At 38.5% G+C, this 25636-nt stretch overlaps 1 protein-coding gene across 1 annotated transcript in view; it reads left to right on the top strand.

Annotated features, from left to right (window-relative positions):
- DOCK1 (dedicator of cytokinesis 1) overlaps window positions 1–25636 on the top strand; it is a 549703-nt gene that overhangs the window by 305181 nt on the left and 218886 nt on the right. The window contains exons 28-29 of the mRNA XM_077822901.1: window positions 1753–1854; window positions 14730–14824. Coding sequence (XP_077679027.1) covers window positions 1753–1854; window positions 14730–14824 — 197 coding nt within the window. The remainder of the gene's footprint in view (window positions 1–1752; window positions 1855–14729; window positions 14825–25636) is intronic.

Raw genomic sequence — 25636 nt, 5'->3', positions numbered from 1 at the left:
CATGGGGGTGGTAAGACCTAATGTTATCTTGAATCTAGCCCTAATTGGCCAGTTTAAAAAAAACAAAACACTCCCCTTCCCTCCCCTGCAAACTCTGGCCTTTGTGGCTCAGAACCACCACACTGATTATTATATCGGATCCTTAAGGGAGATGGACTGAATATTATTTAGATTTGGCCTCTAAGTAGCAAACCCTTTTTCTGTGTCTTTATGTACATATTATACAGTCTCTTTTGGCAATTAATATTTTTCCTTTTCTGTTTCCCATGAGAGGGTCCCCTATTATGTAAATTTCCTATTAGCTAACATCATTTTATATCCCCATCTCTTGCTATGGATAAGAGAGAGTAACCGTAAAGGTCTTTGACATACCAAAATGCCCAGTGAGCTGACCGCTCCCTTTTCTTATTTACACCTTTTGCACCTCTTAATATTTCTAATCTATATTTGTGTAGTATAGAAAAATTAGTAAGGGAAAAGGCATTCCTTCCAACACAAACAAAGCCAGCTAAGCAGCAGAACAAGTATGAGGTCTGCTGCCCTGGAGGAAGGGTATGCAGAAACCCAATGCAAGGAATCTGTCAGGAAGTTTGGGGACAGGGTGAGTGTGTGGTGGATCAACAATTACACAGATGCACAAGTCAAGCCTCTTCCATGGCCTGATATTTGACCTCAGGTACTTGAGATTTGTGTAGCAAAGAGATTGAAGTGCTAACTATTGAAGGTCTTAAATGGCAAAAATTTATCAATATCCTGCTTTAGAAAGAAAGTGTTCAATCAAAAAAATACTTTCTCAAGTGTTGTGTTACCACTCAAATTGACTTTATATCACACTATGCATGAAATAGAATAATCTTCAAAGTAGAAAAAAAAAGATTAATTTGAAATGTTATGTAAGGGAGTATGGAAATCAAAGAGAATTACCTATTTATTCTCTAACTTTCCTTTGAATTTTGAGAATTTCCTAAAAATCAGACGTATTTGTTGATTTATTAAGAATCATTCCAAAGGTTTATGTTCTATTTGATTATGAGCAGTCCACTTAACATATTCTTAACAGGGGATATTAGAATAAGTTTACTAAACTAGTAGAACTGTCATTGATGATAGCCTAGATATGCTAGTACCAATAGGGCTTTTTCTTAGCAGAATGTAGTTTGGGGTTAAGACTTTTCAGTGCAGAAAAATTTAAATATTGGGATTAAAAAAATAACGCAAAATCTTTTTCATGGGTTTAGAGAGACGGTGTGGCAGATGGTATTTTTGATGACAGTATAGTGTTTTTTCATAAAGCTGGTCATTCTTACAATATACATTGTAATGATTTTTAAAGCAATGTCTTCATTGCAGACTATACTGACTTACCCACATGTGGATACTAGAACTGGTAATGTGTTTGTTAGATTTTTAAAGTCTGTAATGCAGAAAAGGTTTATATCTCCAGATAGATTTTGTATCAAAATATAGTCCAAAATCAGGACTGAAATGCCTGATCAAGTATGAACCAAATAAATTTAAATTTTATATTTTCATGCACTTGTATGTGTTTGAATGCCTATTCACTAGCAGCAGACTATGCATGGACCCTTGGATTTCTTTCTATTAATGACATGTTAATGATAAAGTTTTACTTTGACTAGTCCATTTTATTGACATACCAAAAGAAATTGTTGGAGCCTAGTGACACAATGTTTTGGTAGCAGGTACTATTTAGCCCCATCGGTTAAACTATTATTATCATTATTTTAATAGGGAAACTTCGTTGCAAGCATGACAGCCATTTTAAGGCAAATGGAAGACTATCATTATGCTCATTTAATCAAGACTTTTGGAAAGATGAGGTCAGATGTTGTGGTAAGTTTAACTTTGGCATCTTTACCCTATGTAGCATTTGTCTTACTTTCTGTTTCTGTTAGTATTTGATAAATGCAGTTACAGATTTGAAAAAAAGGTATTTGATTCATATAACCTAACATTTTAAGTTTAAAGGTGCACTCATTTAATAATCAGCAATAATGATTGAAGCTCATCATATATTTTTTTGTAATCATTCTTTAACTCCACCTATAATACAACATAATTAGAGCATAACAGGAATTTATTGCTAAGCAGATAACTCTAATGACCTGGAACTATCATTGCCATATGGCAAATGCATAAGGCAGAGTAGCAACCAAACTTGTTGGCCGAGATCCATCAAGCAGCAGACAAGCTGAGATCTGATCTGCTTTACATTACACAGTCTGTTACTTAGGAACAATGGGTTTTCATGTTAGAGCATTTTAAGCAGTTTTTGGATATATTTTAATTTCAGAACCACCTTCATTCGCTGTATGCAGTGGCTACAGAGGTGTTAACAGGCCACTCTACCTTGAATGATACCTTACAATTTGTGCTAACTCCTTATGCTAAACCATCTGTTCCACCTTCATGTTGCTGTGATCCTGGGTTTACCTTTCCCAGACCTGAAGAGTAGCTTTGTATGTCTGGAAAGTTTCTCTCTCTCACCAACAGAAGCTGGGTCCAATAAAAGATATTACTTCACCCACCTTGTCTCTTTATTCACTGTAGTGAGTTAGATACAAAAAGAGAAAAACGGGTTTCTTGATTTCTGGCAACCTCAACGTTGTGTAATTTAATATTCTTGCCTGAAGTTTTATTGTAGGAAAAATATTGGTGCTTTTCTTGATACAACAATTCACTCATCCCTGCTGCAATATGTCATTTTAGTGTGTTTTAAATTTTTATTTTTGAAAAAAGGAAAAAAGAGGAGTAAAGGAAATAGCTCAGCATAACAACATGCTACTCTATAGTTACATGTGTCTGATTCTTCTTTGAGCATTTTCCCTCTGGGTGATCCATGTCAGGGTGTGTGCTCGCCTGTGCCCACTTGATTGGAGATGTTCATCATCAGTGTCTAGGCACCCTCATGCTGTGATAGGAGGGTATATAGCAGGGGTGGCCATACTTACTGGCCCTCCGAGCTGCATACAACAATCTTCAGAAGTTTGAGAGCTGGGGCACACCTGTCAGGGGCTGGGACTCGGGGCTTCAGCCCCGCAGAAGGCGCCTGCCGGGGCTTAGGGTTTCAGCCCTGCTCCTGCTGAAATCTGTATAGTAAAGGGTAAAAGCACACAAAAGACCAGATTTCACAGGGGGAGACCAGATTTCACAGAGTAGGAACTAGTGGAACAGGAAGAAACACTACCCTCCCAGAAGTCCTCTTCTTTACTAGATGAGACTGACATGCCTCTCCCCACCATCTTATCCCTGATGATTTTAAGGCCTTTCAAGACTTTATAAAAAGAGTAGCAGGCACCTTACAAATCCTGTTGGAGGAGCCCCAACATTCCTTATTTGATAACCTTCATACACTTACTCGCCCATCAGCGATGCTCTGCTTACCCAAGTATGCACAGTGTGGCAAACTCCAGCTGCTATCCCATCCACATGTAAATGAGCCAGCCAAAAAATACTGCATTCCAACCAGAGATTTGGAGCAGTTTTTCTCCTACCCTGCTCCCCATTCTCTGGTTGTTCAGGCTGTTAAGGAATGAAACATGCAACATCAGTGTCCCATTCAACACCATCCAACAAGAAGCTAAAACGATTGGACTCCTCAGACTCTTTGCAGTTCAGAATAGCCAGTTCTCAAGTGATTTCACAGTTAGAGAGAAAAAATGTAGGGCTTCATTTCAGAAGGTTAGTCAGTTGCCAAAGCATCTCTCTAGGCTTTGCTTGGCGCTGATGACACAGCTGCACCTATTCCCCTACCCTTCCAACCTTATAGGGATCATCTCTCCCCTTTCCCACCTTTCTAGAACACACAACCTCAGACAGATGGATTCTAGAAGCGATTTCTACAAGCTATTCCATCCAGTTCAGCTTCTTACCACCACCCCTACTGTCCCTCTTCAGGGACCCTTCTCATGAAGACCTCTTAAGTCAGCAGGCACAATTCCCCTTAGCTCTGGGAGCGATCAAACATGTTCCACTAGACTAGTCGGAAAAGGCTTCTATTCTTGGTAGAATGCCTGAGAAAAATGGGGATTGGATGCCAATCCTGGACCTCAGGACTTTAAACACCATTATCCGTTCCACATGGTTCAAAATGGGGACTCTTGCAATGATTTTTCCCCTCCTCCCCCGTGGATCCCAAAGACTGGTTTGTGTCCCTCAACTTTAGGATGCCTATTTTCATGCCACCATTCATCCCTTGCACAAACAATTCCGATGTTTTGGGATAGGCAGGGACCACTACCAATATCCTGTCTTAACCTTTGGCTTTTACACTGCCCCAAGGTATTCCCTAAAGTTCTATCAGCCTCAGCAACCTATCTTCAAAAGATGGGCATAATTGTCTTCCCCTCACTGGATGATTGGCTCCTGAAAGTTTGCTCACAGACAACAACCAGAAAAAGCCTGTCTCCGTTCCACTTACTGGACCTCCGCCTCAATGTGGAAAAGTCTACCCTCATACCCATTCAGCATACAGACTTAATCAGAGCCACTCTGGACTCTACTTCTGAGAGAGCATATCTACCCAAGGACAGGTTCACCATAATCTCCAATCTTGTTTCAACAATTCAACGGAGCCCGTAAACCACAGGTTGCCAACAACTTCTGGGCCATATAGTAGCCTCTACATTCATGACTTCCTTAGCAAGACTACATTCTCAGTGTCTTCAGGCTTGGTTGAGAACTGTCTACACCCCTAACAAACACAGTCTATCCAACGTCCTCAATTCTCTACCTTGGTGGAAGAACCCACAAAAGTTGTGTGTGGGAGTTCTATTCCTACAGCCTCCTCCCACGAGGATTATCACCACAGACACTTCCCTGATAGGTTAGGGCGCACACTCCCACAGCCTCACAGCTCAGGGTGAATGGAGAATGGACCCTTCTTGTGGTGACCCTCCATATCAACATAATGGAGCTCAGAGCAGTTCCTTATTCTTGCCAATACTTCGCAACCCATATCAAGGACCATCCAATCAGAATAAATGCTGGACAACAAGGCAGCAATTTATTATATCAATTGACAGGAAGGAGCAAGATCCCAGTCCTTATGTGTTGACTCCATAAAACTATAGAACAGGTGCATATCACACCGCATACACATTTCTGTGATTTATCTGCCAGGTCTAGAGAACACTGTGGTGAACTCCCTCAGCAGAAATTTCAGCATCGACCATGAATGGGAACTGAACAATGAGGTATTCTGGAAGATAAGTCTGTCTTGGGTCATTCGGACACAAATCTCATCACAATGCCATCCAGTGCAAAGTGCGAACATTTCTGTTCAAGGGAGGGTGCAGCCACTACTCAACTTGAGATGCCCTAGTCACTCCTTGGCCTTAGGTCCTGCTATATGCTTATCCCCAATGCCTCTATTACTCAAATTCCCAAAAAATTTGGGTTCCTAAACAAAGGGTTCTCAGTCTTCACCCACCCCATTACTGCAAAATTTATCAAGGGTTTGTTCAATCTCTTCCCTCCTGTCCAACAGCCAGCTCCACCATGGACTTCAACTTTGTTCTCAGTGCTCTACGGAAACCCCCATTTGAACCTATAGAGAGTTGTTTCCTCTTGTCATTTTTCCTTCAATACCTTGTTCTTCAGCCAGCTTCCTATATATCCTCACACCAGAGTATGGGAATACGTAGGATGCAGGCACGGACCTGCAAACACTGCTAACTAAAAATCTCCCATCAAGAGTGCATGAGCATGTGCACATCCCAGAGATGGAGCAACATAGGGACAAAACATTTCAGTGAATTCCCGTTACTGTACAGGTGTGTAACCCCTATCTAATTTATACAATTGTAGCTCTTAAGGGCTTGCCAATTTTACCTATGATACGTAGGTACAGTTAGCTCAGGATCCACCTATAAACACAAAGTGCTTTCTAAAGCAAGATTAACACCGTCAGTTACATCCAAAAACATAACACTTCCTGTCAGGAGCTTTGTTGAGTTACTTGTTCTATGCTACCTAGAATTTCTGAGTGGCCTTCAGATGTAGTTCCAAATAAAGTGTATTAATAATCCAAATTCCATCTCTGAAAGAAAATAGAAAATCACAGCCTCTTAGCCAAACAATTATGGGAAAACATTCTAGTCTGCTGCTGCAACACGACACAAGAAAGCAATCTAGGATCCAACAGGATCTCCAAATTGCAATTCTGAGCAACAAAAAGCAGATAGCTTGAATCAGAGGAGTAAGTATTACATCCCTTTGATTATTCTAGTGCATTAATGAGGGTTTGTCAAAGTTTGATATGACTATTCGCCCATTGTTTTTTACTTTTTTCACTTCCTCAGCAGGTCTGAAAATCAGTTTAGTTGACCAGTTTGATCTCCTTATGGGGAAAAAAAGAGCATTTATGGTTTTGAAGTTTACAATGTGATGATTTAACAATTGTTAGTTAGAAGAATTAGTGAGTTGTCTGCTTTTACCACTGCTCTGTTGTTCACTAACAATCCCCTTTTCCCCCCTTGTGTCTTTACCTCATACATAGTTCCTATTGAATATGATCTTGGATTTTATATCAGAAATTATTCTCTGTTCTAAATTTTTTTATCTTAGATCATTATTTGGAAGAGAGCTTCATCTCTGTATTATGAGTCTACTTCATATAGACAGTTTTTCTCCCACATTTATAGCTTTCCAAAATTTCTTATAAACTAGCAAACATGCTAATACAAATGTTTCTGTCATCAGTTTTGGCACACTTTTTTTTTTTGCCTTGAACTAAAATGTTGCTTCTTAAGAAATGATGTGATATAATTGTTGATCTGTAAATGATAATTTGTTACATGGGAGTAATATATATGATAATATAATAACAAATGTTAAATGTATAAGATGTTAATGGTAAATAATTATATGTTAAATTAATGTTAGAACATAAATTATATGATTGGATGTGTAATGGTAATGGATCATAATTCTCCGGTGAAAAGAAAAAATAGCAAATTCATGGCATGGTAATGACAATGAATAAACTGATTAGTATTTTAATGTGCACAGTACCTAATAGAGTTATCAGTTCAAAATACTAACATGAAATTACAGTATGTAACTCAGTGTGTAATAATAAATCAGTACTTTTCCTTTTTGACATAGCTAGTAGTATTTTATTATTTAAATTGTGTAGTTTCCTGTTCAAAGGAAAACATTCATGTTGCTTGTTAGTAAGAAGGAAAAGTTAAGTTGCTGTGTTAAAATGGTATTTGTATTGGTTATGTTCAGAACGGACTCTTGAGTACCTCTTGACATTTAACTCTGAGATACCATTTATTCTTTTAAAACAGTGTCATTTAAAAATATATCATACAATAATGAATATTGAAATCAAGGCTTAGATTTCATATAAAGAATTGCCTACCATGGCATCATCAGCGTTGAGTGCTCTTTTGCCTTTCCCATGTTCCAAATTCGTAGAACTCCTAGTTCTTTTCCTTCCTTTTTGGTTAGTATAGGACCGTCAGTGCAACTACTGGAGCATATAGATATTCCCCTGAGCATGTACCCTTCTGATGAAGGCTTATAGAGTCCTGCCCTGAGGCTCTTTAACCCAAGGTTTTGGCAGCCTTTCTGCCAGGGCCTTTGGGCTCACCCCTTGGAGTGTGGGGGTCACAAAAGATGAAGAGGTGACTTAATCACAGTCCATAAGTTTCTACATACAGAGATAATTTCTGATAGTACACGGCTCTTTAATCGAACACAGAGGCATAATGAAGTCTTGTAGCTGGAAGTTAAAGGTAGACAAATTCAGACAAGAAATAATGAACAACTTTTTAAGTGAGGGTGATTTATCATTAGAACAGCTTACCTCAGGCTATGATTGAGGCTCCATCATTTGAAGTCTTTAAATTGAAATCAGATATCTTTGTAAAATATATATTCTACCTCAGTCCATCTTGATGTTGATTTAAATTTTATGGCCTGTGTTATGCAAAAGGTCAGAGTTAGATGATCATAGTGCTCCCTTATGAAAATCTATGAAAAGATGATCTAGGAAAGTCAAGGTCCATTTTTAGACCTGCCCAAAGGATGTCCTTCAGTGGAGTGCTACTGAACTCTGCTTACTGTAAGGAGCTGAGATGATTTGGGCTGCATGGCCCTTTTATAATGTCAGCTTTGAGTGTCCCAAGAGGGTTTTTGTGCAGCCCTAGTGGGCATAACTTTCTAGAATGTACTGGAAGCTCCTCAGAGCTGGGGCACACCTCCAAGTATGAACATAGAGAGGTAACACTGCCAAAGAACCATAGATACTGTGGTAACTGTTTTTTTCTCCACTGTTGGGATATCTCAAATACCCCAATATTCTTAGAGATTTGTGGTCATTTCATTTGAATGACAAAGTAAAACTACATAGAATCATGACAGCTTATCTGAATATGGCATCAACCAGTCATCCTGTCATAAATTGGACTGTGCTCAGTATTTGATTTCTCATCATCTGGGCAATACAAAATAGGGTGGTATTTAGCAATGGGTGATGCTAGCACTTTCACCTGCTTCCTGAAAATCTGGTTTATAGAGTTGATTTTTCTGGTGACCAAACATAGGTAGAGAGTATGTACAGGTCAGTAGCCCTGAGCCCAAAACAGGAATGTAACTGGAACAAAGATTAACTTTATGCTGTAGAATGTGTGCATTTTCAAAAGATAAGAACTATCTATGGATTGACACTTCCCAGTCGTGTGGGGGCATCACTGAAGTATATTCACAGCTCTATGAATTTTAACTTTTTCTTAAGAAGAACTCCCCAAGGATATTTGGCCATATACTATATCGGGTCACTTTCTCCTTCAGCATAAGTGAGATTTTTACATCATAGAATCACAGAAATGTAGGGCTGGAAGCGACCATGAGAAATCATCAAGTTCCCCCACTGTGCTGAGGCAGGACAAAATTTACCTAGGTCCTCCCTGACAAGTGTTTGTATAGTCAGTTCTTAAAAACCTCCAATGATGGGGATTCCACAGCCTCGCTTGGAGCCCTATTCCAGAGCTTACCTACTCTAATAGTTACAAAGTTTTTACTAATATCTTGCTGCTTCAGTGAAGACAGAGAACAATTGATCCCTATACTCTTTATAATAGTCCTAAATGTATTTGAAGACTGTTATCAGGTCCCCCCTCAGTCTTCTTTTCTCAAGACTAAACATACCCTGGTTTTTTAATTTTTCCTCATGTCAGGTCATGTCTAAACCTTTTTTCATTTTTGTTGCTGTCCTCTGGACTCTCCAGTTTGTCCATATATGTCCTAAAGTTCGGCATCCAGTACTCCAGCTGAAGTCTCACCAGTGCCAAATAGAGGAAGACTATTATCCCTCATGTCTTACATGTGACACTCCAGTTAATACAACCCAGAATATTATCCTGTTTTGCAACTGCATCACATTGTTGACTTGGATTCATTTTGTGATCCACTATAACCTCCCAGATCTTTTTTCAGCAGTACTACCACCTAGCCACTTATTCCACATTTTGTAGCTGTACGTTTGATTTTTCCTTCCTAAGGGAAGTACTTTGCACTTTCCTTTATTGGATTTCATCTTGTTGATTTCAGACCATGGTTTCATTTTACTTCATCACCGTAATTTGTAAATCTGACTATAATTTAAGAAGTGTTACTCTTATTATACCATGGAATCTATTTTACAGTTTTTATTGCTTTTTTAAAAAAAGATTAAACTTGTTTTGTTTTATACTTAATATGTATTGTTATAATAAGGGCTTTTTTTAATAGATGGCATTTTGGATTTTGCTCTTTGCACTGAAACTATTTTTGTTCCTTGAGGCTATTCAGGGTCTTGGGAAGAGGCCGTACATTGGCTTAGGACTGCCTTGTAGGCATGAAGGATTTGACCATAACAAACTATACTATTCTGATTTAGGAATAACAAGTGATGCCAAATTTGCTATGTGATATCTTGAGTTATCTGCTCTTTGTAAAAATGGCTAAATTCATAAACTTAACTCTCTGGTACAAGCTTCTCTCTCCTTATCAGTTTGAGATTAGTCTACACTACTGCAGTGTGGTTTAAAATTCTTTCATTTCAAAACAGCTTCAATCTGAGGTTATCATTCTTTGCTTGTTCAGGAAGGTCATCATATGATTAGTTAAAATCGTCTGCTAGGGCCCTACCAAATTGAAAAACATGTCATGGACTGTGAAATCTGGTCTCCCCCTGTGAAGTCTAGTCTTTTGTGTGCTTTTACCCTATACTATACAGATTTCATGAGGCAGACCAGCGTTTCTCAAATTGGAGGTCCTGACGCAAAAAGAAGTTGCTGGGAGGTGGCAAGGTTATTTTAGGGGGTTGCGGTATTGCCAGCCTTACTTCTGCACTGCCCTCAGAGCTGGGTGGCTAGAGAGTGGCAGCTGTTGGTCGGGCACCCAGTTTTGAAGGTGGCACCCTGCCAGTAGCAGCGCAGAAGTAAGGGTGGCAATAATGTCAGAACCATGCCACCCTTACTTTTGCGCTGCTGCCTCCAGAACTGGGCAGCCAGAGAATGGTGGAGCTAGGTCTGCAGGCTGCAGCACAGAAGTAAGGGTGGCAACTGGGCCATCCTTACTTCTGCGTTGCTGCTGGCAGCGACTCTGCCTTCAGAGTTGGGCTCCCAGCCAGCAGCTGGTGCTCTCCAGCTGCCCAGCTCCGAAGGGAGTGCTGCCTCCAGCAGCAGTGAGGAAGTAAAAGTAGCATTACCACAACCCCCTCTGCAATAACCTTGCGACCCCTCCTCACAACTACTTTTTGGGTCAGGACCCCTACAAATACAACACCATGAAATTTCAGGTTTAAATTGCTGAAATCATGAAGTTTACAATTTTTAAAATACTGTGACCATGAAATTGACTAAAATGGACCGGGAATTTGGTAGGGCCCTAATTATTGGTGTTCAGTCTCATCTTTGCATATTACTCCACTCAATCCATGGTTTAGGATGCTGACTGAATCGCTCTGAAACTTGTTTTGCCTTTTTCACAGTATGTCTCAAACTATTGCAATAGTAAATACATAGAAGGCATCAGAACCAATTTACATTTCTTTAGGAACAATTTACATTTCTTTAGGAACGACTGACTTGTTCCTAAAGAAATGTAAATTGGTTCTGATGCCTTCTATGTATTTACTATTGCAATGAATGTATGTATGCCTTCTATGTATTTACTATTGCAATGAATGTATGTATGCCTTCTATGTATTTACTATTGCAATGAATGTTTTCCTGTTCTAGAGTATAGTGATCTGACTCACAAAGATGCTTTCAAGCATATACTATAGATATAAGAAAAGGAGTACTTGTGGCACCTTAGAGACTAACCAATTTATTTGAGCATAAGCTTTCATGAGCTACAGCTCACTTCATCGGATGCATTCAGTGTATTTTCCACTGAATGCATCCGATGAAGTGAGCTGTAGCTCACAAAAGCTTATGCTCAAATAAATTGGTTTGTCTCTAAGGTGCCACAAGTCCTCCTTTTCTTTTTGCGAATAGAGACTAACACGGCTGCTACTCTGAAACCTGTCACTATAGATATAGATTGCCCTAGGGTTTATACAACAGACGTATACATGTGGCAGAGCCTGTGATAATGGAAGAGGATTCGAAAACAAATCCTATAATCTACCATTCTAGAGATCTTCATATATTGGGCTTGCTGGATAGTCAGCTGAAAAAATGAAAATTGCCACCTTCTTTTTTTCACACCAATCCCAGCTAAACAGTGTTTAAAGGACACAGAACTAAATTGCTCTCCATTCTCTTTCCTCACCCTGATCTGTTTGTAAGTCCTGTTCGTCTGTCTACACACTGTCCATAATCCTCTCCCTTTCCCTTTGTTAAAAAAAAACCGAAAGATTGCAAATGGGACCCATCGTCTCAAAGATGCCCCTTCACTGTCACCAGTGTGAAGCTCACTGGTGCAGCAGCCAAGAGGGCTTCAGACCTTTCTTGTACCCAGTGACATATCAGGTGGGCAGAAGTTAGAAGCTGGGCTATAATGAAGAAAGAGTTGCATGGTTTGCTCCTACAATTTGATTCTGTATCCTTGCTTTACAGTTAGAGCAGTTTGTATTGGCTCAAACTACCACTAAAAGTCTCTTACCTTAAAAGTTGCTGAGGAAACATAGCATGAGCGGATGATTAAAAATAAAATCCAGATTTTTGCTCATAATGCAAGCCATGCTGGCACAAAATCAACTACTTTTCATAGAGGAAGGATAAAATCTAAACTGCCAAGAGAGCACTGATAAAAATACATGATGAATAAGTAAACTTCAGAGGGTATAAATTCTATTCAATAAACTTTACATGCTGATGATTAAAGTACCTTTGCGAAAATGGGATTATTAAAGTGTAAATGTCAATAGATTAAATATGTGGCTGAATCAGCAAATTAGCACAAATCAAACATTACATCACCTTCATGGTCAGTAAAGTATGCAAGTCGATCAGCAAAATGCATGAAAAATTCATCTGCCACCACATGCAGCTTGATCAGCAAAGTGTGCAAAAACTCCACAGCTGAAGCATCTAGCAGAACTAATAAAGTACAAAATGAAATCTGCTATAAGAAACCAGGAAAGTATGTATCTGCATTCGTAAAATATTCAAAAAGATAAACTCTATGGGCCCAAATTTCCCCTCATTCACATGAGTACAACTCCCACTGAAATCTCAGTTATTAAGCCATGAAGCAGGATCAACAAGGAAATCAACCATTTCATGTAGTAAAAACATAGTTTAATGAAAGAAATACTGCATGATTCCAGTCAACAAAATATGCAATATGATCATTAAAAATTTGTAACTTATATCTGAAAAACTAGCTGTGAAGTATGCAGTTTGATCACTAAACTGAGGACACATTTACTGAGCTAGTGAAGTATTTACCTGAAATGAATTTTGGCTTGTGCAGCAGTAGCATCTCATATTAACGATTAGCAGTTGAAAACTCTGGAAGTCTGGAAAGTCAATTCTTTTAATGTCAGAATGTCTTCTTTTACTGATGTGTTATGGAGAGTAATTTTACCATTAGCTGTTTTACTCACCTAGTGGTGTTTCTTTAAAATTCATATTCTCTGCCATCTGATGTTTTGTGGGCCTCTTTGGCTGTATAGACATTGCACCTAATTATGATTCATCAGATAAAAATACGTGAAATATTTCCTCCTTTGGTTGCTGCAGAATGCTGCACAAGACATTCTAAACCAGTCATCCTTCTCTCACTCCCACCACGCTGTACAGCTGCTGAGCATACTTAGGAACTCCTTGGTTCTTGGAGGTGAGAAATTCCCTGGCTGGTCAATGGCAGTATTTCTAATATTGACCAGGGAGAGCTGTATATCCTGGAAACATGAACCTCTTCTAATATTCTAGGGAAAGCAATAACACATTCCCAGGGTATATTCAATACCAGGACTCATACCAGTGTTAAAATGTTTAAAAGGACAATGAGCAAGAAAGATTAACTCAAACAAGGATGGAGTTCCATTAAGACTTTGAATGGACAGACAAATGGGAGAACACTGTCTTGCATGAAAAGACAGACAGTTGTCATTTTTCTATGTTGGAGAAATCTGGAGAAGCATTTTGAAGAGATGGTGTTGAACAAGGTTCCATGTAAGCTCCAGCACAGGAAATAGGCTTGGACTAGAAAACTGAGACAATTGTATCAAGAATAAAAAGTTCAGTGGGACTAGGTGGTACATTCTGTGGGACGAGGAGCTGTTGCATAAGCTCTTTCCGGCTGTCTGCATATTTTCTGCAGTTTTGATGTTACATGTTAATACACATTATTATTTTTACAGCACCGCAAATTGTGCTAGGTGCTTCACAGCACATATAAATTGCATAAGTTTCTTTCTCCAGAGAGTTTTTTCTTCCTCATGTCTATACAAAAATCAACTGGCCAATGCCACCAAGCATATGTTGTGCAGAATCAGTTTCTCTCTTGCAGAACCAAATTCGTGTCTCTTTTTAGGGGGAGCCTAAAATTATCGTCTACTCTGATCTCTCATATAACACAGCCATAGGACTTCCCTGAATTAATTCTAATTCGAACCAGAGCATAACTTTTAAAACAAGTCTACACTGGAGAATGCACCTGCTCACCAGTGAATACTTTTGAATAATTGGACCCTTTTTTGGTTAACGTAAGAAATATTTTTAAAACCATCTTCCTCCCTCTTTTTACATATACAGATAGTTGGTTTCAACATTTATATTCAAAACAGGATTGACAGATCCCAATTCTATACATCTATTCTTCTTTGACTGGTGTGATACTTTGAAATGTACTATGAAGTCCATTTTGTAAGACTTCATGCTTATCCTTAACCACATGCTTATCAATGAGAGCTGGAACCACCTTCAACAAAGAATTTCAATTTGATTAATTTTGTCATTTGTTCTTTTTCATGGAATTATATAATGAATTGGTTTATTACAATATAGAACTATTTTAGTTTAAAAAAAGAAAAAAAACCTATACTTGTTACAGCTATCTTCTGAAAGGGATACATAATATAATTATCATAGAATTAATATACAGTTTACCTTAACAGTAGTTTGTATTTTTTTCATTCAACAAAGCAAGAGATACCTTTTTGAATTTAGTCATTAATCAAGTGAGTTTTCATCAGCCATATGGTATCACATTTGATCTGAAAGAGTGGCCTTTTTCAAATGTTTTCCCTCTTATTTTAGGACTTTCTGATGGAAACATTCATCATGTTCAAGAATCTCATTGGGAAGAATGTCTATCCCTTCGACTGGGTTATAATGAACATGATGCAGAATAAGTAAGTACAGAGAAAAAGTGCTGAACCTTTACTGAGATGACTATTTCATGTTTGATCTGAAACAACAGTGTTGCTTAGAAACAGTCTCACACACAATGCAGCAGAGATTTTTTTTTTCTGTGATGCAAATAATTATTTGAAAAATTGGCTCTAGAGATTGCAGTAGACCTGTTATTGAAACAGAAGCAGTAAAGCATTGCTCTTCAGGTCCATCACAAATCAAGGGAGGGTGTCATTTTAAAAAAAATGTACACCAACAATTTTAGAACAGATTGTGGAGGAGGAAAATTAAACCAACATTTTTAATATTATTATTAGTTAATTGAATTTCCAATACTACTCCAGTCAGGATACATGTGTTTGTACATCACATATTTCAGAAATAAATGGCTACTGTGCAGGGTTGAGCATCTGCCGTGAGAGTGTTTTGATGTTGTTAACATGTAGATAATGCATTTTCATACATCCTAATTGAAAGAGCAGGGATTTAAAACCTGTCCCCATCAGCTTGATAATGAAGTGACAGGTTGCTAATCTTTCAAATCATGGTGTTTTTGCTTTGTCACTGCTTCTCTGTTTTTCGTTATTTAATTATTATTTAACAGGATTCAGTGGAATATTTTGCATTTGCCATTTTAGTAAATATCTCCCACACATTTTTGTTCACTTTGATGCAAGTTTTTAAAAAAGCATCTTGTTTCCATGTTGCTTGGAGAAATATTTTGTGCTTACTGTTAGCTATCATGGCTTAAACGTTGTCAGTTTTTACCCTATTAACCCATAAAATTGGGGTTATACTTTTGCCATAAAAATCCACTGAAACTTGAAACTTGGCATATGAGAACTCCCCTCAAGAATGAATTTTATTATGGGTAATAAATTGGATTAAAATGAATTCAGCCATCCTTGAATTTATGTTTAGTGGCTATGGTCAAACATGTTTGTCCTGCTGTAACTCAAAAAACACTGTGTTTTGAGTAAAGAACTTTTTCAAATTAGTTGATAATGTGGACTTAAACCTACTAGATTTTTTGTTCAGGTCTTAAATGTGGCCTCCTGTTCATAAACTCCAGCTACTTTGAGGATTTTACTGCAGATTTATAATATGCAGAGATCACCATAGAAGCCTTCACAGCATATGTTATCCCACAGCCCTTGCTGAAATCCTGAAAATATGTGTGTGTCCCCCCCCCCCCGCCCTTTTCTCTGTGCACCATCATTTTAAGAAGAATTGAGGCAGCACTGGAAAGGGTTCTATTTACAGCCTGTTGGCCCCACTTACTAGTCATGCAGCAGTTACTGTTAAGAGACTGATATGCTTCTTTCCCCAAACTTGACAATGTTTTCCCAGGATTCTGCTAGTGCTGAGAATGAAATATTTGTCCTGGAATTGAACCCAAATTTCCCAAGTGGCAGGGCCAAATGCCTTGTGAATGTTTGTTTGGAGTTTTGTTTTGTTTGGGGTATTTTTGTCTGTGTGTTACCAATTTGAAATTATAGTAGCAAAAAAATTATTTTTTTTTTAACATATAGTTCAGCAAATTTAGCAGTATTTTCAAGCATGGTGTTTGTAGTCTCGGACTATGGCAAGTAACTTTAATACAGTACAACTGAATAAAGGTCTGCAACAACTTAGTATAGAGGTGGAATGAAGACAGTGTCTGAACTAGAATAACTCTGGAGACAGGAGTGTGCAGAGGCCTGCAGGAAGCTGATTCTTGCCTGGTCTTCTGGTACCTACAATGTGCGGCTTATGTGTATTTTTCTATACTGGACATTACTTCCTGAAAAAGCAGAAAAGCCGGCTGTACTGTCACAAAGTTAGGGTCGTCTCTGCTATTATTCCCATACTTTTAGAGACAGTATTTGAAGAAGGTACAGGCTAAAAGAATGTTGTATTCACAAGCTTGTTTGTGTTGACAGTTCTCCAGAGAGATGTATAGAGACTTGTTCATCTCTAAGTTTAACTTCTTTACCTAAATTTAATGGTAATGTGAGCATTTTAATTAAATGCATCTTTGTGTATGTTTCTGAAATGGATTAAACTCTTTAACTTCTAAAGTAGGGTGGGGATTCCAAAAATATAACTACATTTTGAAAATATCTTCCCGTCTAGTTTGTTTGTTTTCAACCTACTATTGGAAAAGAGTCACTAAAACATCCAGTAACATATAGCAGATCTGTCAGGCAGAAATAGCTTCCTGTCTTCAGTAGATATTGAATCTGAGTACACAGTGCCACACCACTATTAAAAAAAATAATTAAAAAGTGTGTACTAGTTCATTAATTTATTTCAGTAGTTTTAATACTGTTGTGATCTGGCAGTATGGGGCAGCCTTTCAAAGGACGCCTTTTAATTGTGCCCGGAAAATCTTACAGTTAGAGACACAATTACGCAGTTTGCACATTGGAATACTCTTGTGTACAGATGAATATGGAATAGACGAAGAAGAACCCTTGCAAATATTTGGGTAAAATTAAGGAGAACTTTTGAAAATTTGTATCTACAAATTTAGTAATGTACCTACTTCAAAATCATTTTACTTGTGTAATTCTGTATACAAAACTACATGCGGAACTCAAGAATTAATCTCTTATCTGCTAGTAGCTTCTTGGCTATTGGGAGCCTCTCAATGGAAAAGGAAAAATAGCCCATCCATTGAGGAATGGTTCAAAAATATGGGAGATTGTGGTTGTAGAAAAATTAACATGCTAATTATGTACCCAGCAAAACAGAGAGAGAAAAGGTAGATACTTGATATTTGGTTACCTTTTATTCCTTACTCAGAAAAGGACATTCACCTGGAGAAAAAAATAGCACCCCATCTAATGTTTTTGAATATTAACATTTGATAGATGATACATGGTCTGTTAAATATGTGGATATAGAGGTTTCACTCAATTTAATAAAATCACTGGAATTGTCATAGGTGTTGTAATGATGCTCACTCTGTAATATGGTAACACTCTGTTAAATGGAAAGATCTGATGGCTATATTCCTGTATAATGTCTCTTTAAACAAAAGAGAACTGTTGTAATGATTGTTTTGTTCCTGATATTTACATGGCAAGATTTAGTAAACTTGTTAAAACTTCCTAAATAGTTAAAGAAAAGAAAAAAAGAAAGAAATACGTGCATACCCATCCCTTAGTATTAATATTTTCTCTTGGTGCCCAGGCACATGGGATCCGTTCTGTTCCTTTGTACTGTCATTGTTCGGAGTGTGCTGGCAGTTCTTACTCTGTGAACATGCAGCTAGTGATTTTTGCTGGTTAGTGGCACTTGTCTTTCGCCAAGCCTTCATGAACCAAGAAGGAAAGAGACGAACGCCTTTGCCCCTCATCCTTGATCAGTTAGAGGGAGTTCCTCTTAATCCAGGATTGCTCCCCGTCCTTACCAGAAAGCAGAGAAAGGAGTTCCTCTTTGTCAGAGTTCTCCTTGAAGATGCTTAGAGCCCTCTCAGCCTTCAAAACCAAATAAAGGAAGTTGTTGAAGTCCTTTGGCTGCAGAGGCTAACTACTCCAGTACTGAAGGTAGAGCGTACCCTTCGGCTGCTACTCCTCAATATCACTCACTAGTGGCTTGATCAGGACAGAGCTGTTGACTCTGGTTCCTGAGCTCGGACAATTGCGGCTGGCTGCTTCCTTAGAGCAGACACTGGAGTCATCACCCTTGATCATAATGGAGCAAAGGTCTATTTTGGTACCAACCACTCTGGAGACCTATGCAGCTGCAAAAGATCTCCTAAGCCTCTTAGTACCACCCTAGCAAATTACTCAGACTGATAGTGTCTTGCCATAGTACATACCTTGCCTTCCATGTTGCTGACCCATTGATCATGAAGCCAGTTCCAAGACCAATGGTAACCACTTTGCCTCAGCACATGGTACTGATAGCTAGGAAGCCCCCAAAGTCAGTACCGCAGTCCAGCCATCGTGTTCCCAATCTCTGATGAGTACCATCGGGTACTGCATCTCCCCAGCTCTATGGTAAATTAAGATTGTCCTCTCCCAAATAGCTGCTGCAATTGGCCCTGACATCAACCCCTCAACAGTCTGTAGTAGAGGAGGAACAAAGAGTCAGTGGGCATGATTTCTCCCTGAACACCAATAGCCACTGCCCCTTTCCACCTTGTCCCCAGATAAAATGACCAACCCTCCATCCACACCCCTTTCAGATGAGTTGAAAGTCTCAGGACTGGATGAGGCAGTTAATGGACAGTCTAGACTTTTCACTTGGCATCAGACAAGAAAAGCTGCACAATGTGCTGGGTGTTCTCCGGCTCTCAATCAGGTAGAATGGTCCTACCAATCAATGAGGTAGTGCTAGAAACAGCTAAAGCTGTATGGCATGCCTCTGCAACGATCCTTGCCAACTTCCATGTATGCAGATAGGAGATATAAGGCACTGGGGAAAGGATTTGAGTACTCCTTCCAGCTCCCCACCTTGAGGTCTCTTATCATCCAAGCTCCACAAGAAAGGTCTGAACAACAAACTAGGTCGATTCCCACAGAAAAGGATCCTAAAAAACTGGACCTTTTCAGACATAAAGAGTACACCTTAGTGAGTCTTCAGGCTGGGATAACTAATTATCAGGCACTCTTCACAAAGTACCATTTTCTGCTATGGAATCAACTCTCCTCTTTAATGGACAAGCTTCCCAACGAATATCAGAAGGAGTTAAGATCCACCATGTCCAAAGGGCAGGTCACTTCTAGAATGGCACTCGAGACAGCACAGGACTTGTCACATAGCTGCCAGGACCATGATGAGGTTCCTTAAAGGACTGACCCATGCCTTTCCACCAGCTAGGAAACACTCTCCTGCTTGGGATCTCAGCATAGTGCTGGCTGGATTAATGGGTCCTCAGTTCAAGCCCATGACTACCGGCTCAATCCAGCAACTTTGTAAAAAGACAGCCTTCCGAGTGGCCATAACATCGGCCAGGACAAATGGGGAAATTCAGGTCCTCATGGTAGATCCCTTCTCTATTATCTTCCACAAGGACAAGGTCACCCTGAGACCTCACCCTAAGTTCCTGCCTATAATTATTTTGGGTAGTAATAATAATCTATTCATCCCGTGGTTGTCTTTTCTAAACCTCATTCTTCACCAGTTGAAGTAAAGCTTCACACCCCAGAAATGGGTAGGACATTTGTCCTTTTACCTGGATAGAACCAGAATGGTTAGAACCTCTCTGAGACTATTCATGGTGTTTGCAGGATGGATAAGAAGACAGTCAATATCCTAACAAAAACTATCCAAGTGGGTTTCGGACTGCATACATACTGGCAATATTCTTGCAAAGAAGATTCATTGGGATGTTAGATCCCATTCAACTCAAACTCAGGCAACCTCCACAGACTCTTTGAACAGTATCCCTTTGCCTGAGATTTGTAGGGCAGCAAGGTGGAGTTCAGCCCCACACATTCAGTACTCATCTATGCATTGGGGCAGGCCTTTAGGTCAGATGCAAGCTTTGGCAGAGTGGTACTCCAGTCATTATTCCAGTAGGAGGACTCCTACCCAGATTTAAAATCAGGATACTGCTTACTAGATACCAAGTGTCAAATCTGTCAACAACCTCAAGAATAAAGTTTAGTTACTTCTAGTTTAGTTTAGTTAATAAAGTTTAGTTAAATTCCAGACACTGGGTCTTGTTACACCTTTGTCTGCTTGATTGAAGAGCCCATTATCAAAATGTTGTTCCCCATAATATAGGTACTTATATAGACTGTGATCAAATAGCCCCTCAACTTTCTCTTTGTTTAGCTAAACAGATTGAGCTCCTGGAGTCTATTCAGTATAAGACATGTTTTACAAACTTTATCATTCGTGTGGCTCTTCTCTAAAGCCTCTTCATCTTTCTTGAATTGTGGACACCAGATTGGGACACAGTATTCCAATAGTAGTCACTCCGGTGCCAAATATGGAAGTCATATAACCTCTTTCCTCCTACTTGCCATTCCCCTATTGATGCATCCAAGGATCATTTTCGCTCTTTTGGCTACAGCATTGCACTGGGAGCTCATGTTAAGCTGATTACTCACCATGACCACAAGTCCATTTAAGAGTCCCTGCTCCCCAGGATAGTGTCCCCAGTCCTGTAAGTATGGCCCACATTCTTTGTTTCTAGAGGTACAAGTTAAAATGCATATTGTTTGCTTGAGCCCTGCTTACCACGTGATCCAGATCGCACTGTATTAGTATCTGTATTGGTGATCTGTCCTCTTCATTGTTTACCACTTCCCCAACCTGTGTATCATCTGCAAAGTTTACCAGTAATGACACACTATCTGTAATGAAATGCTACTCATTTGGAATCTGGTAAGGACACCAGAGTAAATGTTTTACTTCTGTGTGGGATTTCTAACGACCAAGTTGTCCAGACTTTCTTTTAGCCAAAAAGCAGAACACCCAACAGCCTGATGCTTACCTATACCATGCTTAGAGCAAAGTTGGTTGTTTACTAAGAAGAATATTACAATAGTACCTTTTGTTTTCCTTGAAGGGGTCTCATCCAGTCAGTTACCAGAGGCAATCGTTCCTAGCATGTGAGTCTGATGCAATCATGCTCTGAGATGGAATGGTTGCAGATAGCAGAAGACTGCAGGTTTTTTAAACCATTTAGGCTACAGTCCTTCAAAGATTTATTTTTATGCACTCTTAGACGTCACTCAGTATGTGTTAAGCAAATGCATAAGTCCGTGCAGGATCAGGGCCTTACCATTTTTTTCTTTAGCATATGTCTTCATAGTACTTTTATTAGATATCTTCCAGTTTAAAACTATTTCTTGATCTTGTACTGAATTAGAATTCTATCTAGCTAAATTACATTAGTCAACTTTTCACCTGAGGAAGTTTCTGTATAAGACACTTGCTTTATATGACAGCTAATTCTGCACTTGGCACTGAACATTTGTTACTAAATATGTTTTTTTTAATTGCTTAGGAAATAAAGATGAACCAAAATAACTTTTAAAGAAAACTTTTCTTGGAATTCTGCCATTGTTATCAGTTGATTTGGAATTATGCTATTTAAGATACTCTAGCTACTTTTAAGTTATATTTATTTTAAGGTTTATGTATGTGGATGTTTTGACAGAATTTAGTAGTCATGCAAGGGAGGATCTAATATTACTAGTCTGAGCCCAAGTGTAGGCATAGTGTTAATTATAGAGCAATTGTAATATAGCTTCCTTCCAGTACAGTATCAGTGAATTCTAGGTTTCAGACACGAGACTCCCTGAGATAGACTGCCAGTTATATTGAATAAGGCCAAATTGTTGGGTGGCTTTCCTGTGATGTTCAGAAATGGGGAGTAAGAGATAAGAACATAAGTGGCTATACTGAGACAGACCAATGGTCCTTCTCACCCACTGTCCTGTCTTATGACAGTCACCAATGCCTGGTGCTTCAGAGGGAGTGAAAAGAACAGGGCAATTGTCTAGTGATCCATCCCCTGTCGTCCGTTCCCTGCTTCTGGCAATCAGAGGCTAGGGGCACCTAGAGCATGGGGTTGCATCACTGGCCATTCTTGGCTAATAGCCGCTGATGAACCTATCCTCCATGAACTTACCTAATTCTTTTTTGAACCCAGTTTTAGTTTTGGCTTCACAACATCCCCTGGCAATGAGTTCCAGGTGGACTGTGTTATGTTAAGAAGTGTGTCCTTTTGTTTGTTTTAAATAAGTGCTGCCTATTAAACTTCCTTTTGTTCCTTGATCACCATAGTCACTTGTGATCTGGGACAGATTTGAACTTGGATTTTTCACTCCAGAAGTCAGAGGCTAGTGATCTAATCTACAGTGTTTGTGATAAGTGCACAGTTGATAGCCCTAAAAATGGAAGTCCATTTTCCATAAAGCAGGCACTGTATTGTCATTTCTAGTGCCAGTTTCCTCACATGATTCTACACACAAGTCACAACCCTGACTGGGAGGGACCATTTCTGCAGCTGAAAGGATAGTTCAATCTCAACACTCATTTAATCCTTGAATTTTCTGTTGGCAGCACTGGTGCCCAGTTGTGATGGCAGATCTTGTGATAAATTAATCTCTACTAAGAATTTGGTCCACACCAATAGTCATGGACGTTTAGTTGCCCATACTGATACTTCATTTTTTTGTTAAATGGTACTTCATCTGTATAAGAAATGTAATCCGATGTCCTCTATATTTTACACGCAAAACCAAAAATCTATAAACATTCTCCAAAATGAAAGAATTAATTACCTCCAAGATCATTGTGTAGTCTGCTTTTTATCCTGTGTTCTTCCTATCCTCTTTCCCTCTTCCTCATCGAAAAGAAATCAAATTAGGGAAAGAAATACCCTTGAAAAATACAGTTCAACAGTAAAGTACCATCAGCAAATGCATCCATTTCAGAAATTAATTTAGTTCTCTGGTATTTTTTAGTAGCAGGCATAGTTTGTGCATACTGTTTTATTCTGGTTGTTTATAACTATCAGTGAAATAAAGGGGGTGTGTTACTACATGGTTGTCATATCAGCATATGTCAAACTGTAGTGTAATTTGAAAGCAATGTCTACTCTGTGTGTATCTGTCATCATTGTGGAAACTTTGCAACAAATGTCTCATTCTGAACAAAACAAGCTTATCTTAACCTTAAAGCTTATAGTGCAGTATTAACTTAAATTGCTTTAGTGAATTATGCCTGTTGACACCCAAAGCCAAAAGAAAATGACTTTTAAAATATTAAACATTTGCTTTATTGGTAAATATTTGCTCTGCAATGTTTTGAACACATCTGGTTTTCTATGAATAAAGGAAAACAACCTTCTGAAATTATAAAATAGTTGCAAATTCTAATATAGGGTCTGAAATTGGTTTTCAGTGTAAAGTTCATTTCTAGCTCTCATCTTTTGGGAGATCTGCTTTGTCTGTTTCACTTAGATTACTAGATCTCAGCTATCATATCCTGTAATCATATAGGAAGAATCAGGAAAGACTGTCTGAGTCATGAACTGGTTAATGATGCATCAGTAGTTGTCAGAATAGTGGAAATTCATGCAGGTTGTGTAGACATTTTTGGAAAGGAAACTGCCAGAAATTCAGAGTCAACAAGTAATTTCCGATTTATTTATTTATGTTATAAAAAGGAGAGACTTCAAAATTAGGAGCCACTTTACCAAAGAGCTTTTGGTAATGCACTATTCAGGGAGACAGCTGGGTGTAAAGACAACATGAAAGCTTAAATAGATAATTGGGGTAGAGTTCATTTACAACATATAGTCTACTTGTTGATGTGAAGTAGTAACACTTTGACATTTCTAAACAAGATATTGTGATATATAGACAATTACTATATGCAATAATGTTTTGAGTCTGGACAGTAGAGGAGCTTTGGCTAAAGGAAAGTGACATCAGTATTGCTGTCTTGTTATATGTCTTACACCATACTACTTTTATTCCTTTGCTAAGGCTGTCCTGTTAAGAGACTGCATACTGAAAGGTATGGGATCATTCTGAGTTCAGAATGAGATAGGACATACCAATGTTAGCCATTCCATATTTTTCCTGAATATTATTTTTTTGCCATATACTCAAAAGGGGAAACTGTAATTATTTACATATCAGGATATAATTTTCAGAAGAGTGTAAGTGAGTTGGGAGCCGCTTTTCAAAAATGACTGAGGCACTTTCAACCTTAATCTTCTCTTATTATACAAAGCATAAGTGGATATTGATAAGCTACATTAAGTATCACAGGGCTACATTTCTGTAAATGGAAGGGAGTTCTGTTGTCCTTTTAAGCTAGTTGTATAGTGCATTGACCTTTTCAATAAAGGCTTTGCAGGATGTTTTTACTTGATATAGTACCTGTCAAATTAACTAGAACTTAAATTAAATTGAACATTCCAGTTATGTTTTAAAATACAATTATTTTTCTTACTCTGTATCTGTACCTCACAGGACAATACTTTGACAGAATGCTCTTTTCAGTTGGATGTATTTCTGCAGTAAGGGAGGAACAGTAGATCTTACACAGTGGGTTATTTTATCTGAACCATTCTGTATTAGAACTGTTTTGTGCTTGACATTGGTATCATTTTGATCATGACATTGTATGAGCGTATTTAGGGATAAGTGTTTTTCTTGGCACCCTAGCAGACCATTAGGTGTAATGGATCTGTTTTCCATCTTATCTATGTCCTAGATCTCTGATTTGCTACAGAAGTTCTACAGTGATATTTGGAATCAATGAAGTTAAGCTTGCCAGTACCGATGAGTTTTTTTTAAAAAAAGAGTATTATTGCTTTACTGATTAATCTTGACCATCTTACTTTGTTTCCTGATTCATTGCTTCCAGTGGGTAAACATAAAGGTGATAACTAATTTTGTAAGACTTCAGTTGTCAAACTTAATTATTATACAGTACTGGTGCCACCGTGTATTTTGGAAAGCTTTGGGGTTTTTTTAATGGCGGGGGCTTGGGGACACATAGAGAAAGAGGCTGGGCCCACTGACTCCCATCTGAGTAGGTAGGAAGGTCTCAGAAATTTAATGTGTGCCTCAGAAATATCAGTGTAGAGCATTATCATTAGACTAATATGCATAGCTTCACCATTGATTAGTAATTAATGCTTTCTGAATGTGCATGCATTGTTTTTAGCTATTTCAACCTATTGTATGCCATGGGATTACTTTTATTTGATAAATTGGATATTATTTTGAAATCAGAATTTAAAAAGAATATTCGACATTGAGAAGCGTCTCTTCTTTTCTGGTAGTAAAGACGGGGTGCTGGAACAATTTGTATTGTGGGGGTTCTGAGAGCGATTGAACCCA

The sequence above is a fragment of the Eretmochelys imbricata genome, chromosome 7, assembly GCF_965152235.1.
Source record: "Eretmochelys imbricata isolate rEreImb1 chromosome 7, rEreImb1.hap1, whole genome shotgun sequence".
NCBI lineage: Eukaryota > Metazoa > Chordata > Testudines > Cheloniidae > Eretmochelys > Eretmochelys imbricata.
Note: the sequence above shows the minus strand (reverse complement) of the source record. Positions and strands in the feature narration are given on the sequence as shown.